Source organism: Neofelis nebulosa, chromosome 10 (genome assembly GCF_028018385.1).
Source record: "Neofelis nebulosa isolate mNeoNeb1 chromosome 10, mNeoNeb1.pri, whole genome shotgun sequence".
Taxonomy (NCBI): Eukaryota; Metazoa; Chordata; class Mammalia; order Carnivora; family Felidae; genus Neofelis; species Neofelis nebulosa.
The window spans coordinates 103,255,848-103,278,904 of NC_080791.1; the positions used below are offsets into that span (position 1 = coordinate 103,255,848).

At 38.4% G+C, this 23,057-nt stretch overlaps 1 protein-coding gene across 1 annotated transcript; it reads left to right on the forward strand.

Annotated features, from left to right (window-relative positions):
- The first annotated feature begins 15,539 nt into the window (after nucleotides 1-15,539).
- Nucleotides 15,540-16,490, forward strand: LOC131486685 (olfactory receptor 5B2-like). Its single transcript, XM_058686575.1, has one exon. The coding sequence runs from the start codon at nucleotides 15,540-15,542 to the stop codon at nucleotides 16,488-16,490; it is 951 nt and encodes a 316-aa protein (XP_058542558.1).
- Nucleotides 16,491-23,057: the final 6,567 nt, after the last annotated feature.

Sequence of the window (23,057 nt, forward strand, 5' to 3'; positions counted from 1 at the left end):
AAGAAGCATTAAAAATTTGGGGACCCGCTTGTCAAACTTGACTAATGATATTTGAATTATTCGCTTGTTGCACTTATATTTTTTTCTACCCAACACAAACATACATGTTAAGTAGGGGTCAAAACAAGCCCAGGAACAAAGCACATGTATATGCCCCATGTAGGCACATACACATTGGAGTAGAAATTTTGTCAGAGGTAAATGGAGTGTGACAAGTTTTGAATAAAAATAATTTAAGTAGTTAATTGAGGTATTAAATATAAAGTCATATTTAATTGTAATTATTTCTTTTATTGAACAACTGTTTTAAGATTCTGAGTGGAAGCAGAATCATGTACTTTTAAATGAAAGTATGTACTGTTTTGGCACATTTCATTGGGAGGTACATACATATCAAATCTAAGTGAGTCTCTGTCTTGACTGAGTCATTTTGCAGAATCAACACGTTCACATTATAATTTTCAAAAAGACAAAAGAATCACCTAAATTCTATAACTTACCTTAGGGTTCTGTCTTGGTGGTACATACGCTATGGCTTTGGGCAAATGTATAATGAATTGAATCTGTCATTGTAGCATCGTACAGGGTGTTTTCACTGTTCTAAAAATCACCTGTTCTCTGCCTAGTCATCCTCCACACCCCCACCTCCAAACCACTGGCAACTACTGATCTTTCAGGTGTCTCCATGGTTCTGCCTTTACCAGAGTTTAATATAGTTGGAATCATATAGTTGGAAACCAGCCTTCTCAGATTGGCTTCTTTCATGTGGTAGTATGCATTTAAAATTCCTCCATGTCTTTCCTTTCATTTATCCATTAACCTAATGAAAGACATCTTGGTTGCTGCCAGTTTGGGCAATCATGAATGAAGGTGCTGTAAACATTCGTGTGCAAGTTGTTGTGTGAACATAAGTTTTCAACTCGTTTGGGTAAATACCAATAACGATGATCGCTGCATCATATGGTGAGAGTATGTTTAGGTTTTTGACAAATGTCCACACTGTCCTCCAAAGTGGCTGTCCCACTTTTCATTTTGACCAGCAATGAATGAAAGTTCCTTTTGCTCTGCCACCACTGATGTTTTTGGTGTTCTGGATTTTGGCCATTTTTAATAGGTGTATAGTGAAATCTATTGGTGTTTTAATTTGCATTCTCTGATGACATATGATGTGGATCATCTCTTAAAATGCTTATTTACCATCTGTATATCTTCTTTGTTGAAGTGTCTGTTAAAGCTTTGGCCCATTGAAAAATCCAGTTGTTTGTTTTCTTATTAAGTTTTAAGAGTCCCTTTTATATTTGGCATAATAGTCCTTTACCAGATGTGTCCTTTGCAAGTATTTTCTCCCAGTTTGTAGATTGTTCTCCCATTCTCTTGACATTGTTCGTCACAGAGCAAAAGTTTTTAACATTGGTGAAGTCCAGTATATTAATTATTTCTTTTCTTATATGTGTTTCCAAAGTGAGCACTAATTATTTCTTTTATGAATTATGACTTTATTGTTGTATCTACAGAGTACTCACCATACCCAAGGACATCTAGGTTTTTTCCCCTATGTTATCCTCTAGGAATTTTAGTTTCACATTTTGCATTTTGGCCTGTGATCCATTTTGACTTAATTTTTGTGTGGGGTGTAAGTAAAGTAGGTTTCTAGATTCAGTTTTGCATGTGGTTGTCAAGTTGTTCCAGCACTATTTGTTGAAAATTATATTTTCAAAGCAAAAAAGACAGGATGGGAATGCAAGCTGGTGCAGCCACTTTGTAAAACAGTATGGAGGTGCCTCAAAAAACTAAAAATAGAACTACCCTATGACCCAGCATTTGGACTACTAGGTATTTATCCACGGGATACAGGTGTGCTGTTTTGAAGGGGCACATGCACCCCCATGTTTATAGCAGCACTATCAACAATAGCCAAAGTATGGAAGTATATATATATATATATATATATATATATATATACATACACACAATGGAGTATTACTCAGCAATCAAAAAGAATGACATCTTGCCATTTGCAACTACATGGATGGAACTGGAGGGTATTATGCTAAGTGAAATTAGGCAGAGAAAGACAAAAATCATATGACTTCACTCATATGAGGACTTTAAGAGACAAAACAGATGAACATAAAGGAAGGAAAACAAAAAGAGTATAAAAACAGGGAGGGGGACAAAACAGAAGAGACTCATAAATATGGAGAACAAACTGAGGGTTACTGGAGGGGGTGTGGAGGGGGGATGGGCTAAATGGGTAAGGGGTACTAAGTAATCTACTCCTGAAATAATTGTTTCACTATATGCTAACTAATTTGGATGTAAATTTTTAAAAATAAGAAATAAAATTAAAAAAAAAGAAATGTACTAGAGCCTCAAAGACAAGAGCTACGGTATGATTAGTTTTCAATAAATATACTTGCATGTACATCAATATATTAGAATTCTCTAGTTATCCAAGAATTTGACTTGGAGAACATTCTGCTCACTCCAGGTTTGCTCCCCACTATAAAATACAACTTTTAAATCATAAATATTAATCAGGCCCCATATCAAGAACTCCAAAATATTTTAAAATTATGTTATGAATAAATATGCTTTTATCCTTAAAAAAAAAAAAAAAAGAAAGAAAACATAAGCAGTAAGCTCCTTGACATCAGTCTTAGTGATGTTCCTTTGGATCTGACTCCAAAGGGAAGGGGAACAAAAGTAAAAATAAACAAACAGAAATATACCAAACTAAAAAGCTCTGAAAAGTGAAAGAAACCATCAACAAAGCAAAAAGCCAATGTACTGAATGAGAGAAGATATTTACAAATTATATATCTGACAAAAGCTTAATATCCAAAGTATATAAAGAACTTATACAATTCAATGACAAAAAATAAACAATTCAATCAAAAAATGGGCAGAAGATCTTAACAGACATTTTTCCAAAGAAGACATACAGATGGCCAACAGGCACATAAAATGATGCTCAACATCACAATCTTCAGGGAAAAGCAAACCCAAACCATAATTAAATAACATCTTTAGCTGTTAAATTGGCTTTATCAAAAAGACAAGAAACAACACATGTAGGTGAGGTTATGGAAAAAAGTGAACCACTTTTGTTTTGTGTATTGTTTACGGGAACGTAAATTGGTGCAGCTACTATGGAAAACAGTATGGAAGTTCTTCAACAAAATTAAAAATAGAACTACCATATGATCCCAGAATCCCACTACTGGTTATTTATGCTAACAAAACAAAAACACTATCCTGAAAAAAATCTTTTCATAACAGCGTTATTTACAATAGCCAAGATATGGAAACAACTTAAGTGTTCACCAATGGATAAATAGGTAAAGATGTGTGTGGGGTGTGTGTGTATGGATGTGTATGGATAATATGTAATTTATATATAATGGAATACTATTCAGCCATTAAAAAGCATGAAATTTTGCCATTTGCAACAATATGGATAGACCTTGCGGGTATTATTCTAAGTGAAATAAGTCAGATAGAGAAAGACAAATACTGTATGACTTTATTTGTATATGGAATTTTCCCCCAATATATGAAGTTTATTGTCAAATTGGTTTCCATACAACACCCAGTGCTCATCCCAAAAGGTGCCCTCCTCAATACCCATCACCCACCCTCCCCTCCTTCCCACCCCCCATCAACCCTCAGTTTGTTCTCAGTTTTTAACAGTCTCTTATGCTTTGGCTCTCTCCCACTCTAACCTCTTTTTTTTTTTTCCTTCCCCTCCCCCATGGGTTTCTGTTAAGTTTCTCAGGATCCACATAAGAGTGAAACCATATGGTATCTGTCTTTCTCTGTATGGCTTATTTCACTTAGCATCACACTCTCCAGTTCCATCCATGTTGCTACAAAGGGCCATATTTCATTCTTTCTCATTGCCACGTAGTATTCCATTGTGTATATAAACCACAATTTCTTTATCCATTCATCAGTTGATGGACATTTAGGCTCTTTCCATAATTTGGCTATTGTTGAGAGTGCTGCTATAAACATTGGGGTACAAGTGCCCCTATGCATCAGTACTCCTGTATCCCTTAGGTAAATTCCTAGCAGTGCTATTGCTGGGTCATAAGGTAGGTCTATTTTTAATTTTTTGAGGAACCTCCACACTGTTTTCCAGAGCGGCTGCACCAATTTGCATTCCCACCAACAGTGCAAGAGGGTTCCCGTTTCTCCACATCCTCTCCAGCATCTATAGTCTCCTGATTTCTTCATTTTGGCCACTCTGACTGGCGTGAGGTGGTATCTGAGTGTGGTTTTGATTTGTATTTCCCTGATAAGGAGCGACGTTGAGCATCTTTTCATGTGCCTGTTGGCCATCTGGATGTCTTCTTTAGAGAAGTGTCTATTCATGTTTTCTGCCCTTTTCTTCACTGGGTTATTTGTTTTTCGGGTGTGGAGTTTGGTGAGCTCTTTATAGATTTTGGATACTAGCCCTTTGTCTGATATGTCATTTGCAAATATCTTTTCCCATTCCGTTGGTTGCCTTTTAGTTTTGTTGGTTGTTTCCTTTGCTGTGCAGAAGCTTTTTATCTTCAGAAGGTCCCAGTAGTTCATTTTGCTTTTAATTCCCTTGCCTTTGGGGATGTGTCAAATAAGAAATTGCTGTGGCTGAGGTCAGAGAGGTCTTTTCCCACTTTCTCCTCTAGGGTTTTGATGGTTTCCTATCTCAGATTCAGGTCCTTTATCCATTTTGAGTTTATTTTTGTGAATGGTGTGAGAAAGTGGTCTAGTTTCAACCTTCTGCATGTTGCTGTCCAGTTCTCCCAGCAGCATTTGTTAAAAAGACTGTCTTTTCCATTGGATATTTTTTCCTACTTTGTCAAAGATGAGTTGGCCATACGTTTGTGGGTCTAGTTCTGGGGTTTCTATTCTATTCCATTGGTCTATGTGTCTGTTTTTGTGCCAATACCATGCTGTCTTGATGATGACAGCTTTGTAGTAGAGGCTAAAGTCTGGGATTGTGATGCCTCCTGCTTTTGTCTTCTTCAAAATTACTTTGGCTATTCGGGGCCTTTTGTGGTTCCATATGAATTTTAGGATTGCTTGTTCTAGTTTCGAGAAGAATGCTGGTGCAATTTTGACTGGGATTGCATTGAATGTGTAGATAGCTTTGGGTAGTATTGACATTTTGACAATATTTATTCTTCCAATCCATGAGCAGGGAATGTCTCTCCATTTCTTTGTATCTTCTTCAATTTCCTTCATAAGCTTTCTATAGTTTTCAGCATACAGATCTTTTACATCTTTGGTTAGATTTATTCCTAGGTATTTTATGCTTCTTGGTGCAATTGTGAATGGGATCAGTTTCTTTATTTGTCTTTCTGTTGCTTCATTATTAGTGTATAAGAATGCAACTGATTTCTGTACGTTGATTTTGTACCCTGCAACTTTGCTAAATTCATATATCAGTTCTAGCAGACTTCTGGTGGAGTCTATTGGATTTTCCATGTATAATATGTCATCTGCAAAAAGTGAAAGCTTAACTTCATCTTTGCCAATTTTTTTGCCTTTGATTTCCTTTTGTTGTCTGATTGATGATGCTAGAACTTCCAACACTATGTTAAACAGCAGCGGTGAGAGTGGACATCCCTGTCGTGTTCCTGATCTCAGGGAAAAAGCTCTCAGTTTTTCCCCATTGAGGATGATGTTAGCTGTGGGCTTTTCATAAATGGCTTTTATGATGTTTAAGTATGTTCCCTCTATCCCGACTTTCTTGAGGGTTTTTTTTAAGAAAGGTTGCTGAATTTTGTCAAATGCCTTTTCTGCATCAATTGACAGGATCATATGGTTCTTATCTTTTCTTTTATTAATGTGATGTATCACGTTGATTGATTTGCAAATGTTGAACCAGCCCTGCATCCCAGGAATGAATCCCACTTGATCATGGTGAATAATTCTTTTTATATGCTGTTGAATTCGATTTGCTAGTATCTTATTGAGAATTTTTGCATCCATATTCATCAGGGATATTGGCCTGTAGTTCTCTTTTTTTACTGGGTCTCTGTCTGGTTTAGGAATCAAAGTAATACTGGCTTCATAGAATGAGTCTGGAAGTTTTCCTTCCCTTTCTATTTTTTGGAATAGCTTGAGAAGGATAGGTATTATCTCTGCTTTAAACGTCTGGTAGAACTCCCCTGGGAAGCCATCTGGTCCTGGACTCTTATTTTTGGGAGATTTTTGATGACTGATTCAATTTCTTTGCTGGTTATGGGTCTGTTCAAGCTTTCTATTTCCTCCTGATTGAGTTTTGGAAGAGTGTGGGTGTTTACAAATTTGTCCATTGCTTCCAGGTTGTCCAATTTGTTGGCATATAATTTTTCATAGGATTCCCTGATAATTGCTTGTATCTCTGAGGGATTGGTTGTAATAATTCCATTTTCACTCATGATTTTATCTATTTGGGTCATCTCCCTTTTCTTTTTGAGAAGCCTGGCTAGAGGTTTATCAATTTTGTTTATTTTTTCAAAAAACCAACTGTTGGTTTCGTTGATCTGCTCTACAGTTTTTTTTAGATTCTATATTGTTTATTTCTGCTCTGATCTTTATTATTTCTCTTCTTCTGCTGGGTTTAGGCTGTCTTTGCTGTTCTGCTTCTATTTCCTTTAGGTGTGCTGTTAGATTTTGTATTTGGGATTTTTCTTGTTTCTTGAGATAGGCCTGGATTGCAATGTATTTTCCTCTCTAGACTGCCTTCGCTGCATCCCAAAGCGTTTGGATTGTTGTATTTTCATTTTCATTTGTTTCCATATATTTTTTTATTTCTTCTCTAATTGCCTACTTGACCCATTCATTCTTTAGTAGGGTGTTCTTTAACCTCCATGCTTTTGGAGGTTTTCCAGACTTTTTCCTGTGGTTGATTTCAAGCTTCATAGCATTGTGGTCTGAAAGTATGCATGGTATAATTTCAATTCTTGTATACTTATGAAGGGCTATTTTGTGACCCAGTTTGTGATCTATCTTGGAGAATGTTCCATGTGCACTCGAGAAGAAAGTATATTCTGTTGCTTTGGGATGCAGAGTTCTAAATATATCTGGCAAGTCCATCTGATCCAATGTATAATTCAGGGCCCTTGTTTCTTTATTGACCATGTGTCTAGATGATCTATCCATTTCTGTAAGTGGAGTGTTAAAGTCCCCTGCAATTACCACATTCTTATCAATAAGGTTGCTTATATTTGTGAGTAATTGTTTTATATATTTGGGGGCTCCCGTATTCGGCACATAGAATTTATAATTGTTAGCTCTTCCTGATGGATAGACCCTGTAATGATTATATAATGCCCTTCTTCATCTCTTGTTACAGCCTTTAATTTAAAGTTAGTTTGTCTGATATAAGTATGGCTACTCCAGCTTTCTTTTGACTTCCAGTGGCATGATAAATAGTTCTCCATCCCCTACTCTCAATCTGAAGGTGTCCTCAGGTCTAAAATGAGTCTCTTGTAGACAGAAAATAGATGGGTCTTGTTTTTTTATCCATTCTGATACCCTATGTCTTTTGGTTGGCGCATTTAATCCATTTACATTCAGTGTTATTATAGAAAGATATGGGTTTAGAGTCATTGTGATGTCCATAGTTTTCATGCTTGTAGCGATGTCTCTGGTACTTTGTCTCACAGGATCCCCCTTAGGATCTCTTGTAGGGCTGGTTTAGTGGTGACAAATTCCTTCAGTTTTTGTTTGTTTGGGAAGACCTTTATCTCTCCTTCTATTCTAAATGACAGACTTGCTGGATAAAGGATTCTCGGCTGCTTATTTTTTCTGTTTAGCACACTGAAGATATCGGGCCAGTCCTTTCTGGCCTGCCAAGTTTCAAAAGAGAGATCAATCACGAGTCTTATAGGTCTCCCTTTATATGTGAGGGCACGTTTATCCTTTGCTGCTTTCAGAATTTTCTCTTTATCCTTGTATTTTGCCAGTTTCACTATGATATGTCGTGCAGAAGATCGATTCAAGTTACGTCTGAAGGGAGTTCTCTGTGCCTCTTGGATTTCAATGCCTTTTTCCTTCCCCAGTTCAGGGAAGTTCTCAGCTATTATTTCTTCAAGTACCCCTTCAGCACCTTTCCCTCTCTCTTCCTCTTCTGGAATACCAATTATGCGTATATTATTTCTCTTTAGTGCATCACTTAGTTCTCTAATTTTCCCCTCATACTCCTGGATTTTTTTATCTCTCTTTTTCTCAGCTTCTTCTTTTTCCATAATTTTATCTTCTAGTTCACCTATTCTCTCCTCTGCCTCTTCAATCCGAGCCATGGTTGTCTCCATTTCATTTTGCAGCTCATTGATAGCATTTTTTAGCTCCTCCTGGCTGTTCCTTAGTCCTTTGATCTCTGTAGCAATAGATTCTCTGCTGTCCTTTATACTGTTTTCAAGCCCAGCGATTAATTTTATGACTATTATTCTAAATTCATTGTTATATTGTTTAAATCGTTTTTGATCAGTTCGTTAGCTGTCATTATTTCCTGGACGTTTTTTTGAGAGAAATTCTTCCGTTTCATCATTTTGGATAGCCCCTGGAGTGGTGCAGGACTGCGGGGCACTTCCCCTGTGCTGTCTTGAGTAACTTGCATTGGTGGGCGGGGCCGCAGTCAGACCTGATGTCTGCCCCCAGCCCACCGCTGGGGCCACAGTCAGACTGGTGTGTGCCTTCTCTTCCCCTCTCCTAGGGGCGGGATTCACTGTGGGGTGGCGTGGCCCGTCTGGGCTACTTGCACACTGCCAGGCTTGTGGTGCTGGGGATCTGGCATATTAGCTGGGGTGGATCGGCAAAGTGCACGGGGGCCGGAGGAGCAGGCTCAGCTCGCTTATCCTTCAGTGATCCACTTGGGGAGGGGCCCTGCGGCACAGGGATTGAGTCAGACCCGCCGGAGGGATGGATCCGCAGAAGCACAGCTCTGCGTTGGGTGTTTGCGCAGTGCAAGCAAGTTCCCTGGCAGGAACCGGTTCCCTTTGGGACTTTGGCTGGGGGATGGGTGAGGGAGATGGCGCTGGCGAGCGCCTTTGTTCCCCGCCAAGCTGAGCTCTGTCGTCTGGGGGGCTCAGCAGCTCTCCCTCCCGTTGTCCTCCAGCCCTCCCACTCTCTGAACAGAGCGGTTAGCTTATAACCTTCCAGATGTCAAGTCCCTCTTGCTGTCGGAACACACTCCATCCAGCCCCTCCGCTTTTGCCAGCCAGACTCAGGGGCTCTGCTTGGCCGGCGAGCCGCCCCTCTGCCCCGGCTCCCTCCCGCCAGTCCGTGGAGCGCGCACCGCCTCACCGCCCTTCCTACCCTCTTCCGTGGGCCTCTCGTCTGCGCTTGACTCCAGAGACTCCGTTCTGCTAGTCTTCTGGCGGTTTTCTGGGTTATTTAGGCAAATGTGGGTGGAATCTACGTGATCAGCAGGATGTGGTGAGCCCAGTGTCCTCCTACGCCGCCATCTTTCCAGGATCCTCCTATATGTGGAATTTTAAAAACAAAACAAGTAAAACAACAACAAAAAACCCAGACTCATACAGAGAATAGATTGGGGTTGACAGAGAGAAAGAAGACTTAGGGGGCATCAGTGGGGAAAGGGTGAAGGGGATCAAGAAAAACAAATTTCCAGTTATAAAATAAATACGTCATAGGAATATAATGTGCAGTATGGGGGATATAGTCAATAAATTTGTATTAGCCTTGTATGGTGACAGACAATATCTAGCCTTATTGTGGTAATCAGTTTGCAATATATACAAATGTCAAGTCACTATGTTATACACCTGAAACTAATATATTATATGTCCATTATAACTCAATAAATAATATTTTTCATTTAAAAAAAAAGACAGGAAATAAGAAGTATTGGCAAGAATGTGGAGACAAAGGACCCTCACATACCATTTGTGGGAATGTAAATTAGTGCACCCACTTCCAAGAACTGTAGCACTTCCTCAAAAAAATGTTTGTTGTGGCATTGCTTATAATAGCCAAGATATGGAAGCAATCCAGGTGTCCACTGATAGAGTAATGGATAAAGAAGAAGTGATATATATATATATATATAATCTGTATATATGTATATATATATATATGTGTATATATATATATATATATATATATATTATTCATCCATAAAAAAAGATGGGAGCTCGCCATTATGACAACATGGCTTGACCTAGAGGGTATTACACTCAGTGAAATAAGTTAGTCAAAGAAAGACAAATACCATACAATTTCACTTATATGTGAAATCTAAAGAAACAAATGAACAAACAAACAAAAAAAGAAGCAGACCCATAAATACAAGAAACAAATAGATGGTTTCCAGAGGGAAGGGGTAGGCAGGGATGGGAAAAAGGGGTGAGGGGGAGTGGGAGATACAGGCTTCCAGTTATGGAATGTATAAAAGGTACAGCATAAGGAATAAAGTTACAGCATAGGGAATATAGTCAAAGGTGTTGTGATAGCATTGTATGGGGTCAGATGGTAGCTACACTGGTGGTGAGAACATAACATACAGACTTTTCTAGTCACTTGGTTGCATGCCTGAAACTAGTGTAACATTGTGTGTCAACTATTGTTCGGTGTAAAAAAGTATACTACAGTAAAACCTTGGATTGCAAGTAACTTGTTCTCCAAGTGTTCTGCAAGACGAGCAAACATTTCTAATAAATTTTAACTTGGTAAATGAACGACGTCTTGCAATATGAGTAGTACATGATGCCGAACATCACATGATCACAACTGAGCCAATGATTCTTCTCTCTCTCTCTCTCTCGCCCACCGCTGTGAGATTGTGGGTGATCGTCTCTCATGCTTGGATGCTGGGTCCCATGCTGTGGGGTTTGGCAAAAATTATTTATTTTTCAGAACTTTGGAAGGTGCCCCAAACTGGTGTAATTTTTGTCGCTTCAAAGCACCTATGGACAGTTCTTTGATTTTCCATACAAGAGTAAGCTTAGGAATGCTTGGCTTAGTTTTGGTCAGGCTGCTTATAGATATAGACCCTTTCCTCTGCTGTCTTATTGCCAGTTATATTAAATACAGTATATGACAAGAGTTTATTAATACTGTACTGTAGTCAACATCAGTTAGTGATCATGAAAGTCGTCCTATACAACAATCCTCCTCTCTCATGTCTCCCTCAGCCACGAAGGTTTTCAAAGGTAAGCACAGGTTAATTTGTTTATTTATCCTTGTATTTTGTATTTTTAAAAATTTTCTTGTATTATATTATGGTATTGTAAGCAGTTTTACGTGAATATTTTTGGGTTGTAGAACTAATCATCTGAGTTTCCATTATTTCTTATGGGGAAATTTGCTTTGACAGACAAGTGCTTTGGATTACAAGCATGTTTCTGGAACAAATTATGCTCACAAACCAAGGATTTACTGTATTTATGAACAAAATACAAAAAATAAATGAGCAGAGTAAGATTAGCAGGAAGAAGGAATAGAAAGTCCAAATCTACATCCCCTGATAGAAACACAGGTTTAACAATTTAAGTAACAAAATACCCTTCTGAGAAGTCCGAAGTCCAGTTCAGTGTCTCATCTGTTGAATTCCTAACCTTCAGTACTCCGAAATGTGATCTTGTGTAGAAATAGGATTGTTGCAGATTTACTTACTTAAGATGAGGTCCCACTGGGGTAGAGTAGGCCCCAAATCTAATAGGACTCGTGCCCCTTTAAAAAATGGAATATTTAGACAGATGCAGGCACAAAGGGGGAACACCAAGTGAAGAGGAAGACAGAGGTCAGAATGGTCATCAGACCAAGGAATGAAAACGAATGCCAGGACATCACCCTGATGCTCGGGGACAGATATGAGACAAATTCTCCCTTACAGATTTCACAAGTAACCAACAGAACCAACCCCATTGACACATTGACTTCAGATTTCTAGTATCCAGAAATGTGAGACGATACATTTCTGTTGTTAATGCCACCTTCTTTGTGGTACTTTTTTTTTTAATTTTTTTTAACGTTTATTTATTTTTGAGACAGAGAGAGAGAGACAGAGCATGAATGGGGGAGGGGCAGAGAGAGAGGGAGACGCAGAATCTGAAACAGGCTCCAGGCTCTGAGCCATCACCCCAGAGCCCAACGCGGGGCTCGAACTCACGGACTGCGAGATCGTGACGTGAGCTGAAGTCGGACGCTCAACTGACTGAGCCACCCAGGCGCCCCCTTTGTGGTACTTTTTAAGAGCAGTCTTAGGAAATTAATATAGGCAACAATATGGATGAATCTCAGATACATCTTACATGAAGGAATCCAGACACAAAGGCTACACACACTAGGACTCAACTTACAGGACATTATTGCAAAGGCAAAATTACACAGACAAGCCGTTACGTGGTTTCCAGGGACAGCAGGTGGGAGAAGGGGTTAAATATAAGAACATGTGACACAAAACCGGGTGTGCACCCTGATCAGATCCAGTTAGGTCCCCACAGGCTGTTTAATTGCTTCTCCCTAAGAAGGTGGATGAGAGCTACAGACGCCCTCCTGGGGGACATGCACGGAGAACTCCGTGTCTATCTCACTCCCTCCTGATTCCATGAGATAGCCCCTGAAATCCCAGTAGGACTCAACATGACATCATTTCAGAGGGACCAGGCCATGTGTCACGCCCCTCTGGCCATCATTTATTCAGCTGACTGCTATCCTTGCTGGTACATGCAGACCTTCCTCCCTGACTTTGGACCTGAGAATTTGTTTCCGGCCTGCGATCATGGCCAGGGAAAACATCTCCACATGGAAATGATATTGATTGAGTTCCAGGTGAGAACCCCTCAGCAAGGTGTTTTCTAGAGCTTCCCTCCTTTGCTCATCACGACACAATTCTGTGAATTATGTAGGAGAGGTGATTTTATCCTTTATTTTACAAATAGGGAGAAAACAAGCAGCTGCTCCAAAAGCATAGTCAGAACTAAGGGTGGGTTTAGGACTTGGATCATGTTTGTGACTCCATGTTGGGATCTTTCCTCCAATTCTACCTGTCTTAGAAGTCTTGGAATTTTCACTAGTACCTGATAGAGAACATCTCCAACAGTATATAAGCATTATTTCATAGCAAAAAGTCTGATTTCAGACTCACTATTCAGGATTGCCTGTCTCTTCTTTTCCACCAGCGAGGTAAGCTTCTATGTTGTGTGTATTTTTTTTTTTTTAGTAAGAAGTATAATTCATGCAAAATCCATGGGGTGCTCTACCTACTATGAGTTATTTGAGCACCGAAATAGATGATTTGAACATTATTCCTAAAACAGTGAGCTGAGGCTGGGATTTTAGTATCAAAATTTCCATCAATGGGGAGTTTAATGATATCTATGGAATAACATCAACTCCTTTCTTTAAAAAGATCCAGCCAAACAAAAAAGTTAAGTGATGCTCTGATTCAGTAACTTTTAAATTCATCTTATTTACTATCTCTGTCCTGTCACTGGAGGTTAAAAAAAACAGACGACAGTGAAATAACCTCTCTATAAACTACAAAGTGTTATAATTCAATTAACAAGATTAGTACTCCGCTGTAATCTCTCCAGCATTATCTGGTCCTTATTAATATTGCTAGCACATCTACAGAGGCCAATGATAAAGTCACTAAAAGCACAGGCTTTTGACTTGGTCACAGGATCATTTGAATCTTGAATCTTCCTCATTCAAGCTATGTAATTGTAGAGCTTTACATAACCTCTCAAATGATAAAGGGGGAATAACAATTACACTGACCTCACAACATCTCAGTGAATTTAAATGAAATGATACATTTTTACACATATATGCAAACACATGCATAAATATATGTCCACATGCATGAATGGAAATGTATATGCATATAGCTCTTACTGTTTGTATAACATGTCCTATTCTGAGATGTTATGATTGTCAAAGCTTGACAGACACAACGACCTCAGGGTCTAGGTTTGGTGAGTGAGGATGTGACAGAATCAGGAGGGCATGGTAGAGAGTGATTAGTTGAGGACAGATGTCTTTCTAAAGGCTTCAAATTCAAAGTTAAAAGATTTAAGACACTGTTCCTACATAAGAACATATCACATAAATTAAAAACGTGGAGCGCCCCACCAAAACAGACCTGCAGGCTCAAGGCAGTCAAAAACTGGGACCTTTCAACCCTTGATCTTGGTGATTCAACTATGAGATGATAGTAATGGAAGAAAGAGTGAGTTTAAGAAAAGACACTCTTTTGACTCTTGCTAAAATATGGATTTTAAGAAAGAAATTAAGCAAAAGAATGGCTCATTTGGAATGACTAGAACAGAACTTGAGCTGGCAGAGGACAGACTGAGGAACACTGGAAGGAACAAAATAATCAGCGGACCAAGTGTGTGAGAAAAAGGAAACCAAGGAGAGGCTACAAGGCCTCAGAACTCATCCACACCTGAATCCCTCAAATCACCACCCACCTTTCCCAAACAAAAAGGTTATCATTCCATCCTAGAAATAATACTACAGTAACATTGGTCAGGCCATGCTAAACATCCAACATTTTACCCCTTGTTTATAATGCATTATCTCATTTGTATCACTCAACAATATCTTGGAGTAGATCTCGTTACAATCTGCACTGTGTGTATGGAAGAAATCAGGTCCTGGTACTGAGGTTGGAATCAATGTTTCTTGGGTGGTAAATGATAGGGTTGATAGGCACCACTTCCTAGAGCCTCAGCTCTACACCTGACATTGTGCCTTGCCCTCAGAATTGCCTCTTCTGGCTATACATGCCCTACTCCTCAAGTTACCCCACTACATCCATTATGCTTGTATATCTCGGTTACTTAAGTAGAAAGCCCCGAACACTGAGTTTGGAATAATGAAGTCAATGAGTATGTGTAAATTGAGTTAAGTTCAATTTTACTTAAATTAAGACCAGTGGACTGAAGAACCAGTCGTGGGTGCAAAACTTGGCTTTGGCAGTAATAATTTTGTAAACTTAAATACATGATTTAATCTCTGTGCTTCACAAGTTAAATGGGGGTAATAAAGAACTAGCCAATCCCATAGGGTTGTTGAAAAAAATGAATGAATACACACAAAGTGTCTAGAGTAGTTTCTGTCTAGAGCAACATACAGGTATAAACATTCAATGATCCATGGAACTGAAATGACAGATATATTTGATTTCAGACTTGCCATCTTGATCAAGACATTACTCTTCACATCTCAGTTTACAAATTTACAAAATTTAGAAAGTGAGACTTAATCCATGAAGATCCTTCAGTTTTAGCAATGTGTGACTGTATAGAGAATTCATGCATTACATTTCATTGTCAAGCTCACACTTGAGATCTGAATAATATGAAGAATTACTGCTGTAAAGAAATAATGCACATCTATATATCACCTATCTACCTACCAATCTATCATTGAGATATCTATCTAGATTATCTATCTATCTATCATCTATCTTTCTGTGTATCTATCTTTCTATGTATCTGTTTCAATTTCACTTCACTTGCTTTTTTGTTTATGACTCTCTTCCTTTATTTTCATCACTACAGGGCATATTGTGGTTCCCAAACAACATTATGAAGAACAACACAGAAGGGGCTGAATTCATCCTGCTGGGACTAACCAATGATCCAAAGCTACAGATCCTTCTATTTATCATGTTCACCCTCATTTACCTCATCACGCTGTTTGGAAACGTAGGGATGATTGTTTTGATTCTCTTAGATGCTCATCTCCACACTCCCATGTACTTTTTCCTCGGTAACCTGTCTCTGGTGGACTTTGGTTACTCTACAGCTGTCACTCCCAAAGTTATGGCTGGGCTCCTTATGGGAGACAAAGTCATCTCCTACAATGCATGTGCTGCCCAGATGTTCTTTTTTGGAGCCTTAGCCACTGTGGAAAATTTCCTTTTGGCCTCAATGGCCTATGACCGCTACACAGCAGTGTGCAAACCCCTCCATTACACCACCACCATGACGACAAGGGTGTGTGCATGTCTGGCGATAGGTTCTTACATCTATGGTTTCTTGAATGCCTCCATCCACATTCGGGACACATTCAGTCTCTCATTCTGCAAGTCCAATCTGATCCATCACTTTTTCTGTGATGTTCCAGCTGTCATGGCTCTATCTTGCTCTGATAGACATGTCAGTGAACTTATTCTTATTGTGGTAGCAAGCTTCAACATCTTTTTTGCTGTCTTCATTATCTTGATTTCCTACCTGCTCATATTTATCACCATCCTGAAGATGCACTCAACTCAGGGTTATCAAAAGGCTTTATCCACATGCACTTCCCACCTCACTACAGTCTCCATCTTCTATGGGACAGCCATATTTATGTACTCCCAGCCCACCTCCAGCCATTCCATGGACTCAGACAAAATCGCATCCATGTTCTACACTATGGTTATTCCCATGCTGAACCCCCTGGTCTATAGCTTAAGAAACAAGGAGGTTAAAACCGCTTTCAAGAAGGTGGGTGAGAAGGCAAAACTGTCTCTAGGCTTTCTACTAAAGTTATAGCATGCACAATGATCTGTGTAAATCCTCTCAGATTTCCAACATGCAGTTAGTCACATTTTAATGCCCCCCACTCCACCTAAATTACTGAGGCAATACGATCTCTTGTTCAAAAGTCTATCATCTGGAAAAAGAAGTATATGTCCAAATACATGATATCCAAATGAGGATGGCCAATGGGAACCTTAAAAATTTGGGGGCCCTGCTTGTAGTAAAACTTATTAATTATATGTTCATTATTTTCCTTACCATATAACAATGCATCTCTATAAGTAAACCATGGCACACAAAAATCCATGAATAGAAGCATATGGAAGAATCCCATATGTGCAGATGCACACAGGAGTGGGGAATTAGTTAAAGGAGTTAAATGTAGTGTGGCTAGTTTTTAATAGAAAAGTTAAAATAGTCAATTTAAATATTAGAATATGAATTTATGTCTGACGTTATTTATTTCTGTAGTTGAAATTTTTTCAAGAGTCCAAAATGGGGATTAAAAGTACACTTACCTTGATGAGCACGGGGAAATGTATAAAATTGTCAAATCATTACATTGTACACTTGAAACTAATATAACACTGTATGTTAATTATACTTGAATAAGAAGAAAAATGACTGAAAGTGGCAAAACAAAGGTCCCAAATGAAGTAAGACATGACATAAATTTTTAAATAAAAGTATATACGTTTGTGGCACATTTTATTCAGAGCTACATGCATACAATATTTTAAAGGAATCAATACTTCTGTCTTTAGTGTTTGTTAGAAACAGATTTGTCCCAGGGCAATTTTCAAAAGCAAAAAGGCCAGAAAAAGAAAAGTCGGTCTGTATATTACAAGAGATTTTTCCAATTTTTCTGTTTATCTCTTCTTATGTTTTGTGAAACAATAAAGGCACTGAGTAAGGATAATGTTATCTATCTTCCTGCTGAAAATACTACGAGATGGCTAATGACACTCAGGCAGGGATACTTTAGTTTCAGATGAGCTACGTCATGTCTTGCCCCTCTCCTATACCCTGCCTCCTCTCCCCTCACACTGAGTTCCCTGCTGTTCCTGGACAATCCAACCTCCCTCCTGCCTCAGGGCCTTTGTACTGGCTATACTTGCTGATGTTCAAAAAGCTTCCTCATTTCCCTCCGGTCCTTGTTTAAATATTAGCATATCACAGTCCTCCCACCTCCTGTGGACACTGTTCTCAACTTGCTCTATTCTTCATAGTCTTGATCAGTACTCAACAATTTCTTTTTTTTTTTGAAATATATGAAATTTATTGTCAAATTGGTTTCCATACAACAATTTCTATTTATTTGTTTGTTAGCTTGTTTACTTGTTTACTGGTCCAGTTAGGACATACACCACACAAGACAGCGAATCTTCTTTATCAACAACATTATCCCCAATACTTAAATTGTTCATAATAATTTCTCAATAAACATTTGTTAAATTAATGAATAAATTAATTAAGCTTTGAGCCCAGAAGTCAATATATTTGAGCCACTGATAATTATAGATAATAATTCATTATGTAATTCTTTTTTAAATATAATTTATTGTCAAGTTGGCTAAAATACAGTGTATACAGTGTGCTCTTGGTTTTGGAGGGTAGATTCCCATGATATATCACTTACATACAACACCTAGTGCTCATTCCAAGCGCCCTCAGTGTCCATCATCCTTTTTCCCCTTTCCTCCTCCCACCCCATCAACCCTCAGTTTATTCTCTGCATTTAAGAGTCTCTTATAGTTTGCCTCACTCCCTCTCTGTTTGTAACTATTTTTTTCCCTTTCCCTTCCCCCATGGTCTTCTGTTAAGTTTCTCAAGTTCCACATATGAGTGAAAACATATGTTATCTGTCTTTCTCTGACTGACTTATTTCACTTAGCATAATACCTTCCAGTTCCATCCACGTTGCTACAAATGGCCAGATTTCATTCTTTCTCATTGCCAAGTAGTATTCCATTGTATATATGTCCCACATCTTCTTTATCCATTCATCAGTTGATGGACGTTTAGGCTCTTTCCATAATTTGGCTATTGTTGAAAGTGCTGCTATAAACATTGGGGTACAAGTGCCTCTATGAATCAGCACTCCTATGTCTTTTGGATAATTTCTTAGTTGTACAATTGCTGGGTCATAGGGTAGTTCTATTTTTAATTTTTTGAGGAAACTCCACACTCTTTTCCAGAGGGCTGTACCAGTTTGCATTCCCACCAGCAGTGCAAGAGGGTTCCCATTTCTCCACACCCTTGCCAGCATCTGTTGTTTACTGAATTGTTAATTTAAGCTTGGTAATGCATTACGTAATTCTTTAAAAAAGAATTTGAGAGCATTTTAGGATATGTGCTTGCTTTTTTTTTTTCTATATTCTCTCACTCACTATTTGCATTTCACTCTTTTGCACAAATAACCTTTGAAAACCACATTATCAAGAAGATCATATAAAACTATTTTAATTCTTTTTTATTAGGAATTTCTCATTAAATGAAAATGCATGAAATAAATTGTTTTTAATAAATTATAATAACACATAATAATATGAGTCTGCAAAGTTTCCTAACTGTTCAATTTGCAAAATTTCTTCATAAATAATGATTATTCAATCAACTCCAATGATTCTAAACATCCACAGAAAATGTAAGCATGACAATATTTTACAATTAACATAACCTACCTCAATATGCTAATATAATCTATGGTCAGTGCATATTTTATTTGAATTAGAAGTGAGCTGAATTTTATAACAAAGCCTTCCAAAGGAATTTTTACCCATCTTCCTTTCCCATCTCTATAATTTTAAAAGCATCCAACTTCTCAAGATTTGCAAAACGGTGCATAAATGTCCTAAGAGGGATATGTTGACATTAGTGGGGTCTGTGCAGGGCAACACAAGTATCTGCTCTGAAGTCTATGAAAATAGTTTCTCTTCTGGAACCATTTCTTTTAAAAAAATTTTTTTAAACATTTATTTAATTTTGAGAGACAGAGTATGAGCAGGGGAGGGGCAGAGAGAGAGGGAGACAAAGAATTTCAGGCAGGCTGCAGGCTCTGAGCTGTCAGCATAGAGCCCGACACAGGGCCTCAACTCACAAATTGCGAGATCATGACCTGAGCCAAAGTCGGACGCTCAACCGACTGAGCCACCCAGGCTCCCCATCGGAACTATTTCTTAATAATTACTTTAAATATATCTGAAATTTGAAAACGATTTTAGATTTTCAAAATATTAGCTGGGGTATTATATAATATATGTCCTTTATACCTCTCACCCAGTTTCCCCTGTTGTTAACATCTTATTTTATCATAATACATTAGTCAAAACTAAGAAACCAACATTGATACAGTTCTGTTATCTAAACTTAAAAAATTCATTGAGATTATTATTTTTCAACTCATGTCATTTTGCTCTTACAGATTCAGAATACAGCACTGAATATATTGTCCCATTTCCTTAATCTCCTTTGATTGGTGACAGTGTCTCAGTCCTTCTTGGATTTTCACGAGCTTAACGGCTCAGAAGTAGAAGGTCTTTCAATTTTTGTTTTTTAGAAGGTTTTCCAATCGGTGTTTGTCTGATTTTTTCGTGTGTGTGGTCAGGATTATAGGTTTTCAGAAAAATAAGAATTGCCATTGTCATCACACCTTATCAGGGGACACATATTACCGTGACTTGTCACTGGGGATAGTAATCTTAATCACCAAAACAAGATATGTTTTCCAGGTTCTTCAGTATAATGCTATCGTTTTCCACCAGCAAGTTCTATACTTTAGAATCACGTCACTAAGTTCAGGCCACAATTAATGTGGATTGTCCACCTCTTAGGGGAAGTCTCAACATGTAATTTAGAATTTTTCTACAGGAAAAAATTTCTTTTGTCTGTTTATTATTTACATCTATGTGGACTTACATATACCTGCTTTGTGCTTTGGGGTACAATTTGTACTTTATTATTTATTTTATTGTTCAGATCGCTCCATCTTTGGTCATTGAGGGCACTTCCAGTTTTACTCTTGGTTCCTTGTGAGATGCTCAATCTTTCTGTTTTCTGAACTCCTCCTTACTTTCTGGAACTGTAAGGCACTCTGGGCTCCTGTTGTGCTATTCTGGTCCCAACCCAGTCATCAGCCCTTTCTCCAAAGAGCCCAGTTCACTCTCCATTGGAACTCAAATGACCCCAAACCCTCCAGCCTTCCTTCCTATAACTGGTAAATGAAATAACAGGAGGCTGAGGACCTTCCTAAATGGTTTTTGAAGCATCTGTGAGTAGAGACTGTGCGCACATAACTTCTCTTTTAGTCTCTCAGTTCCTGTTCCAAGTCCTTGCCTTTGTCTCACTTGTTCTTCACTTCAAGCACCACACCACTTCTTGTGCCTCCTCTCTCCCTGTCTCTACACTGTTTTTCCCAGGGTGACATAAACCACCCACTCTCCTTAATTCTTCCAGAGAACAAAATACACAGTAACCTGGTACTCAGACAAAATGGACAGGAAGTGAAGCCCAGAATGATGAATTGATGCAAAGTAAGAATTTGATATAACTTATCCTCAGGTTCATGAAGCATCATCTACTGTCAAACATCTCTTCCCAGCCAGCTCTCTCCTAAAACCTTCTGTTCCCACCATGTTGTTAGGTTCCACCCATCTTCTCTCTTCTCAAAATTTAAAGTCTCAAGACCCTGTCTTTCTAGATGCTCTGGGAAAAGACAACATGCATTTCCTCCATCATTCAGGTTGGGAAAATACTTAGAAACTATGTAAAGCAAAGAATAATCATGGAATAGATTGTTGAGTAAACATTTATGAGATTTGTAACCCCACCATCCCACCAAAGCCACTCAAAGTCATCCACCAACTTCATATCACTATGACATATTGCCAGTTCTAAGTGTTGATATTGCTTGACCTACCAACAGCTTTGACACAGCCGTTCCCTCTTGATGCTTTTCTCACCACTAGGTTCCCAGGACACCTTCACTGGCTCCTCATCTTGGTGATATTTTATTAAGAAAGTTCCAGATGCCAGTCCTTGAAAACATTTAGCTTCTCTCTACCTACATTCTCTTGCCTATCTTCTCATTCTCATGCTGAAAACTCTAAATTTATACGATTCCAGTCCTAAACCTTCCCTGTGGTATCTGAGAGGCATCTCAAGTCTTGTATGCCCCAAGTGAAATTCATGCCCTCTTCTCACCCAAACTTCTTGCTTTCATGCCTGTCACACCTCACATAGTAGTCCTTCTAGTGCTTAGGTAGCTAGGTTACCATTTTCCTCCCCCTCCACATCCAGTACACCATCATATCATGTCATCTCATTATTTTAAACATAATAAAAACAACCCGGCCAGCTTAGATCAATATAAAATACCTTATATGATTTGGAAGAAACAAAAAAAGCCATCAAACAAATAAAATATTAATTTCATAGACTTATTTTAAATTATGAACAAAGTAAGAGTCGATAAAAGATAAAAAGCTATCTTAGATGGTGTGGTCAAGAAAAGGGCTCTTAATAAAGCAAGGTCTAGGTCTAGGAAAAGACCTTACATTAAGGGCAAACACAAGCCAGAGACCCAATTTTGGAGACAAGGCTAGCCATTCAGATTCAGGTACAAGTTGTGTGGTGGGATGCTGGTTTTCCTCAAAAAACTTTCTTTTCTTCTTCAAAAGTATGGGAATTTCAGCTAAGTACATTAACTTTCAGCTAAAGATTAAATTTTGAAGTTAGCTTTCCAGGTCATTTTTGTGGCCTTATGACTGAATTCTTGCCAATGGAATGTACTCAGAAGTATTGCATACAGCTACTATATCACTTTCTTGAAAAGAAATTGTTTTTCCTTTAATCCATCTCTTCCTCTTTTCCTGCAGATAAAATAGTTATGATGAGGAAAGACTTTCAATATTCTGGGAGATGGTAGATAGAGACTATGTGGACTGAACCTGGCCCCAGAATGAACAAGACACATCATGTCCAGATAATTCATATATATCCTGCTGGATTCGCATCCACTAGTTGAGAATAAGTTGCTCTTGTATTTAAACCACTGTAGTTTGGCTTTCTTTGTTACAGTACTTTAGCCTAATTTCTAATTGTGGTAGGTTAACTCTGGGCACAAATCCTTTGCAGCTGTTTTCTTCAAGAGGTGGAGTCTTTCTTCATGCTTGCATTGGGGCCAACATTTTGATACCACTAATTAGTATATGATAGAGGAAACGTGTTTAGGAGTCTGTGTTTTGAGAACCATTCTGTTTTATTTTTACAATGAGAATATTATGTAAGAAAGCTGGTCCATCCTCTGGAGGGTGAAAGAAAGGTCCATCCTTCTGTGGGGAAGAGGTAGGGCATAACCAGAATCAACAGTTAGAAACGTGAGTAAGACCATCTTGAACCTTTCAGCCCAGCTGACTGTGCAAAAGACGTGAATGAGCCTGTGTGGAAGCAGCAAAGGAACTGCCCTGCCAACCACAGAACTATGAGAAACAATAAACTGTTGTTTTAAGTCACTAGGCATTGTGATATTTTGCTACACAACAATAGAGAACTGGTTATCTATTCAGTTTTATAATCTCT